Genomic DNA, 7,500 nt, shown 5'->3' with positions numbered 1-7,500 from the left:
CAAGGCTGTCTGTCATCTTTCCTCTTCCTTCTGGCAATCGACTGGACCATGAAAACATCAACAGCGGACAGAAGAAACGGAATCCAGTGGACACTGCTTGACCAGCTAGATGACCTGGACTTCGCGGATGACCTGGCTATGCTTTCCCACAGTCACCAGCAAATGCAGGACAAGACAACAGAGCTGGTAGCCACCTCATCACAAGTCGGCCTCAACATCCACAGGGGCAAGACCAAGATCCTCAAGATCAACACAGCAAGAGAGGACCCAGTCACAGTGCACGGGAGCAAGCTGGAAGATGTAGAGGCCTTCACGTATTTGGGCAGCATCATCGACAAGCAGGGTGGCATAGACGCAGACATCAGAGCAAGGATCGGTAAAGCGAGGGCAGCATACTTGCAACTGAAGAACATCTGGAGTTCCAAGGTGGTGTCGATTAGCACGAAGATCAGGCTGTTCAACTCCAACATCAAGTCAGTCCTTCTGTATGGAGCAGAGACATGGAGGACAACAAAGACCACCACCAGGAAAGTGTAGACCTTCATCAACAGCTGCCTGAGAAGGATCCTCCAGATACGCTGGCCCGACACTATCAGCAACGCAGACCTGTGGCAGCGTACCAACCAGCTGCCAGCCGAAGACGAGATTCGGCGCAGAAGATGGAGATGGATCGGGCACACCCTGAGGAAGCCAGACTACTAGTAATATCACCAGGCAGGCACTGAAATGGAGTCCCCAGGGCAAACGGAAGAGAGGAAGGCCAAGAAACACCTGGCGACGTGACCTCGAGGCAGACACCAAGAAGATGGGGCACACCTGGAGACAATTAGAAAGGGCAGCCCAGGACAGAGGACTCTGGCGGACTGTTGTGAGCGGCCTATGCTCCGGGGGGAGTGATGGGCATAACTGAAGCTGAACTTTTTTTTCTTTTCTTTTTTTTTTATAAGGAATATGGTGTTATCAAAAATGTAAACGGAACCATGGTTAAAAACATTCGAGTTCTAATTCGTTGCTGTTTGTTGTTTAGTACAATTTCACTCCAGGGCGATTTCATCATCATCATCACTATCATCATCATCATCATCATCATCATCATCATCTTCTCTCTCTCTCTCTCTCTCTCTCTCTCTCTCTCTCTCTCTCTCTCTCTCTTATCATACTATCATGTGTATATACATTTTTGTCATAGCATTATGATCATGTACCTGTAAATGTTTACTGTGCGTTTTAGTGTGTTTCAATGCCGTGTATGCATTTCCAAAACCTTTTGTTATCTTGTGAATATTTTGATTTCATTTCTCTTTGCCCTGAGGGCTGGATGTAAAAAAAAAATTTAAACAAAAACAAAACAAAAAAACCAAACGTGCATACCTATTCCACTTCCCCCATTAACCCTTTCACTGCCAAACTCGCATTAATGCAGCAGCTAGGTAGAGGAGACATGTCACAGAAAGGTGACCAGGTCATGGGTCTGTTATCCATGAACCTACTGCCCTTAATGTTCAGTCGTAGGATAGGCCATATTTTCTACACATCACAGGGGGAATCCCCAGCTATTCCTAGACACCATATTTCTGTCTTTGTAGCACAAGGGAATTTTGCACTCTAGATTGACTGGCGGTGAAAGAGTTAAAACAAAGTTTGTTCTTTCGTTCGTTCGTTCTATCTGCAAGCGGTGAAATGATAACGGATAAGTAGGGTATGCAGTTCTAGAATGTCTCTTTTCGCTTTAAGCATCGCTTTTATCAGTTTGGAGTTGTTTTGTCAGTCCACTTATCATTGATATTTTGGATAGATAGCTAACCTAGAAAACGGGCAGTCACGTCTAAGAATATAGAGCATGCAAAAGTCGAATTATTGGCTGATTGACATGATTTCTTACAAATGATTGATAACCCGACTTGCATTTGTTCATGTGCATGTCATAGTGAGATAAAAACAATACCTAGGTCTTAACACACTTTAGTATGAAAACGCTGTTTCAATGGCCTGGGAAGTTTAAGGCTCAACGTATGACGCGGCCCATTTTTAGCCTGTTCTTGTCTCAATCATTTGTCTTCTTCGTGTCTTTCATTTTATCTAACGCGCGCGCGCGCACACACACACACACACACACACACACACACACACACACACACACTACTATTACTGCTGCTGCTGCTGCTGCTACTACTACTACTGCTACTACTACTACTGCTGCTGCTACTACTACGACTACTACTACTACTGCTGCTGCTGCGACTACTACTTCTGCTGCTACTTCTGCTGTTGCTACTATTACTACTACAACTAAATGGATGGCGCTATCAGCGTAGCGACGCGCTCTCCCTGTGGAGAGCAGCCCGAATTTCACAGAGAAATCTGTTGTGACAAAAATTAATAATATAGTACAATACAATACTATTATTATACCATAAGTTCTGCTGCTGCTGCTGCTGCTGCTACTTTTGTGATTTTTTTTTTTTTTTTTTTAAATCCCGACAGCCAAGAGAGAGACAGATTCGTGATCGCCACCAAAGCCCGTTTGCCGATGGACATGAGCAACCCCAACTGCATGGGTCTGAGCAGGCGCCACCTCATCCACAGTGTGGAGAAAAGTCTGGAGCGTCTGCAGACACACTACATCGACCTCTTGCAGGTGATGAGGAGGAGGAGGAGGATACTGGTGGTGATGGTGATGAGGATGATGCTGGTGGTGATGACGATGATGCTGCATGTATGGTGGTGATGACAATGATGATGATGATACTGGTGATGACGATGGTGATGATGATGATGATATTATACTGCTTGTGATGACGATGATGATGATGATGGTAATGATGATGATAATACTGCTGATGGTGATGATGAGGAGGGGGAGGGGGAGGGGACGATGATGATGATACTGGTGATGATGACGATGATGTTGATGACGGCGACAACGACAAGAACAACAACAGTAATGATATTAATAAAGATGATAATAATAATAATAATAATAATAAACATCAGCATCACCATCACCATCATTATTATCATGATCATGATGAAGATGACGACGACGACACTAGTACCACTACTACTACTGATAATAATAAGGATAAGGATAATAAGGATAAAAATAATGATAATGAAAATAATTACAATGATAATATTAGTAATAATAATAATGATAATAATAATGGATACTTATATAGCACACTGTCCAGAAATCTGCTCTCGGTGCTTTACAAAAGCACTTTTGTTTAAATAACACATAACACTCAATGTTTCGTACACACACCAAAATGTGACTACACACACACACACACACACACACACACACAGGGAAAGAGATAGAGGGAGAGAAGGGGGGGGGGGGGGATAGCTCAGAAAACAGCATTAAACGACCGTTCCGATTATTTCGATGACTCGGTAATCGTTGCTTTGCAAAGCGAGCGCAAGGGAAGATACTCACTGAGCAAGCTGAACACTAGGTTGCGTCCCTTGACATGTTGGAAAATCGTGCTCCGCTGGAAGAAAGATCGTAGACTTTTTTTCATCACTTGACACAGTGACAAATTATCAGACACCTTCAAGGGGGAAAAATCAGCAACCAAAGCTGCTACAGGTCAGGAAAAGAATATCAAGGGGTCGGTAACAGCTGAAGGAAAAAGAGATTACTAGCATGAAAGTGTGGTTACTTTAGTATTGCCAGTGGAACATCCTTTTTTTTTTCTTTCTTTCTTTCTTTTTACACATTCGTGCATTATCTGTTATCTTTATTTGCAAGTTTCTTTTACATATAAACTTCTCTTTTTTTTTACCGCAGAATGTACATATGATTATGAGTATTCGTTATGTGAGTCGTCTCCGTCTCCCAGGAAAACATTCTTCGTCCATTCCATCCGTTCCTCAGTTACCCAGCATACCAGTCTTACACATCAAATCATGTACGTTTGTGTTATTGTCTCTGACATTATCCATCGGATAATTATAAACGCTTTTTGGTTTCCCTGCTTGGGTTGAAGGCTTTGATGAAATCTTCAAAAATGATAACATATGACTGACACATGATTTAAAAAAAAATTTATATGAGCCAAGTGCTGACGTCATTTGCTGTTTGTGTGACGTCATGATTTACGTAATTTGAAAATAGTGCAAGTGCTGACGTCACTTACCAGATTATTTGTTTGTCTGTTTGTTTTTTTTAATTACGCACTTTTTTTTTTCCAAATCCAATGACGCAAATGATGACGTCATTCGCTGATTTGTGTGTGTGTGTGTTTCTTTGTGACGTCAGAGTCATGTGTGGGATGACGCGGTGCCCCTGGAGGAGACCCTGAGGACGATGAACGACCTGGTGAGGTGCGGCAAGGTGCGCTACCTGGGCACCAGCAACGTCACCGGCTGGCAGCTGCAGAAGATCGTGGACCTCAGCGCTCACATGGGCCTGGACCAGTTCGTCTCCCTGCAGGTAAGAAAAAAAAGGGGGCTGTGTTGTGTGTCTCTCCACCTCTCTGTCCTCTCAACTCCGTGCTCCCTCGCTCTATGTCTCCACGGACTCTATGCCTCCCCCAGACCCCCCCACCCCCCACCCCCCACACACACACTCCCACCCCCTCCCCCCTACTCCATCAGGGCTCCTCCAATGGGTTCAGAAGCGATGATGTCGCGCGCGACCTTTCGCTTTCCTTGACAGCGTGTGTAGTGCTTGCCGTCCGCCATCTTGAGGGGACAGGAAAGAAACGGCCCCGGTGCCGATTAACTTAGAGAGGTAGGACCATGCCTTCGTACTGTTGTACAACGGTACGTACCTCTTAGTATAGCTCTCTCTCTCTCTCTCTCTCTCTCTCTCTCTCTCTCTGTATATTATGTGTGTATGCATGTATATGCGTGTGTGAGGGCATGGTGTAAAGAAGCTTTCAACTTGTCCATTCTACCCACAATAAAACATTTGTCATTGTCAAAAAAAAAAAAAAGGGTGGGGGGGGCTGTGTTTGGACTAGTTCGTCTCACTGCAGGTAAAAAAAAAAATTAGGCTGTTTTTGTGTTGGTCGAAATCAAAATTAATCGTGCGGGGGGAGGGTGGGGGGGGGGGCTGTCTTTGGACTAGTTCGTCTCACTGCAGGTAAAAAAAAAATGAGGCTGTGTTTTCGTGTTGGTCGAAATCAAAATTAATCGTTTTGCTTGATCATAGCCCTGCCGACATCGAAGGGTGCCGTTTCATGGCTGAATGCCAGTCATGTCTTTTTCTTTTTTTTTTTTAACTTGTTTTTATTCAGTTCACAAGTACAAGGTGGTAAACAGTTGCGTACATTTGTCTTTTTTTTTAAAGAAAAAAAACAAAAACAAAGCAGAACAAAATAAAAGACCCAAACACCACCCCCTAACCCCCCCTACCCCCCCCCCACCCCCACCACACACACGCACCCCGCTCCTCCCCCCAAAAAAACAGACAAACAATGAAAAACATAAACAGAAAAAAACAGTTTAAACAGTTGGAGTATTTTATGAATGAGTGGAACTCTATTACACAAAATAGGCTAACATGCTGAATGGAGTTATAACACTTCGTTTTCAGTGGGAGATGGGATCTCGAGGATATGTTATTGCAAGGATTTTTTTTAACTCACTCAGTACGGCCAGTCCTCTCTTCTCCTCTACACAGACCCCTCGGATGTCCAGTGGGTGTCTGAATGACCCAACCTTTAGCTTTCGTCGTCAGAATTGTGGTATTTTTTGTCAACATTCACCTCTTCAGTATAAGAGCGTTCCGCTTGCAATATTTTGATGATGGTAATTGGGGTGAAACGCTGTTAACGTCGTCTCTTTCGCCGTTCGTATGGAGAGAGTTAAAAATCGATTTTTCTTCTCTTTTTTTTTTTTCCTTCCTTTCTTTTCCCTTTCTTCCTATATACAAACACTTTGTAAGGACTGTGTGATAAAGTTATGTATCAACCATCGCTTACATATACATGCATATACATATACACACATATAGAAATATACATCAGCAACAAAGATTCTTTGTCAGGCAGCCGATTAGAAGTAATCGATTACTCCAAGAACATTGGTTTATATGGTATCCATGTGTTCTGAAAATCAGAATACCGTAAATTTATGTGTGCTATATATTCTTCTATTTTGTATCTATGTTTAAGCTTTCTAAGAAATGCTCTCAAAAGTGGATTAGTTTTGTTCATTTTACACTGATATACATACTGCTTTGCCAACAAAAGTATAAAGTAAAAAGTGGCATCAGTATGTATATGTCGATCAGCTGCAAGGATAACAAGGCTTTTTGTCAACTGCATATTGTGCTGCCAGTCAGGTCTTTGAACACATCCAAATCAAATTAAATCAAGTTGAATGGTCAGTTCAGGGATGATTTCCCGTCAGTTCTTACAACACAATCAAATCAGATCAAATCAGATCATGATGAATGGTCATTTCAATTCTGATACACCCGTCAGTTCTTAAAACCAGTGTGTGCTGGTGTTGCGCTGTGTTTACTCTACTGCCTTCACCTCTACACTCCATCTCGCTCTCTACGATCGGCTTCGGATCCACTCTGTTTACGCATACCCAGATTCAAACACTCCACTGTTGGACGCCGTTCTTTCTCTGTCTCTGGACCTTGCATTTGGAATGAACGTCCTCTTTCTCTTCGTCAGGTCTCCGCACTCAGCTCTTTCAAGTCTGGCCTTAAAACCCACCACTTCACAAGATAGCCTCCTCCCCTGCCTCTTCCTTGTCTTCGGTTTCTTCAGTTTTAGAGTTATGGATGCGTGTGAATGACTCAGTGGTGTGAAATCGCTTAGATTTGTCTCTGCACAAGATTCAGCGCTATATAAATACTATGATTATTATTATTATACAGAGTTCAAGGTTAAAGGGTCCCAGGGCCGTTTACCTCTCGCCCCTTCTCCCACGTTTGACAGGAAAATCAAACTAAGTGCCTAGTCGTTCGGATGAGACGATGAACCGAGGTCCCGTGTTGCTTGCAGCACACACTTGACGCACTGGAAAAGAGCCCATGGCAACGAGAGTTGTCCTCTGGCAAAAATGATGTAGAAGGAATCCACTCTGATAGGCACACAGATATAACAACTAAGCACGTAGGGTTATCCTGCTGCTCAGGCATCTGCTGGCAGGTGTGGTGTAACGTGTATGGATTTTTCCGAACGCAGTGACCCCTCTTGACACAAACTGAAACGGCCGTGGGGGGCAGTTGAACTCGTTTCCATGGGGCGTGGCCAGGAAAGGTTAATTGAAGGCCTTACAGCCTTTTTGCGGCCATAAGGGCAACGATTTCATATCCACTGTTTCTTGGGCTCAACGTAGGAAATTTAAAAGGTCCTGCATTGTTTTACGATTGTAGAGACAGCGGATTCATTTTCATTAAGGCTCGACACGGGGCAGGTGGAAAGCCCCATAGCCCTTTTCGGCCAGAAAGGCAGCGAATTCATATTCATTGTTGTTTTTGATTGATATGGATACTTATATAGCGCCTATCCTCGGTCGGAGACGAAGCTC

General features: G+C 43.6%; 1 protein-coding gene across 2 annotated transcripts in view; it reads left to right on the top strand.

The window, feature by feature from the left end:
• The window catches only part of LOC143300197 (1-deoxyxylulose-5-phosphate synthase YajO-like), a 31,933-nt gene that overhangs the window by 13,828 nt on the left and 10,605 nt on the right, over nt 1–7,500 (top strand). For both annotated transcript variants that reach the window (XM_076613759.1, XM_076613760.1), the window contains exons 3-4: nt 2,485–2,638; nt 4,265–4,438. In XM_076613759.1, coding sequence (XP_076469874.1) covers nt 2,485–2,638; nt 4,265–4,438 — 328 coding nt within the window. The remainder of the gene's footprint in view (nt 1–2,484; nt 2,639–4,264; nt 4,439–7,500) is intronic.

This window comes from Babylonia areolata, chromosome 26 (assembly GCF_041734735.1).
Source record: "Babylonia areolata isolate BAREFJ2019XMU chromosome 26, ASM4173473v1, whole genome shotgun sequence".
Classification (NCBI taxonomy): domain Eukaryota; kingdom Metazoa; phylum Mollusca; class Gastropoda; order Neogastropoda; family Buccinidae; genus Babylonia; species Babylonia areolata.
Note: the sequence above shows the minus strand (reverse complement) of the source record. Positions and strands in the feature narration are given on the sequence as shown.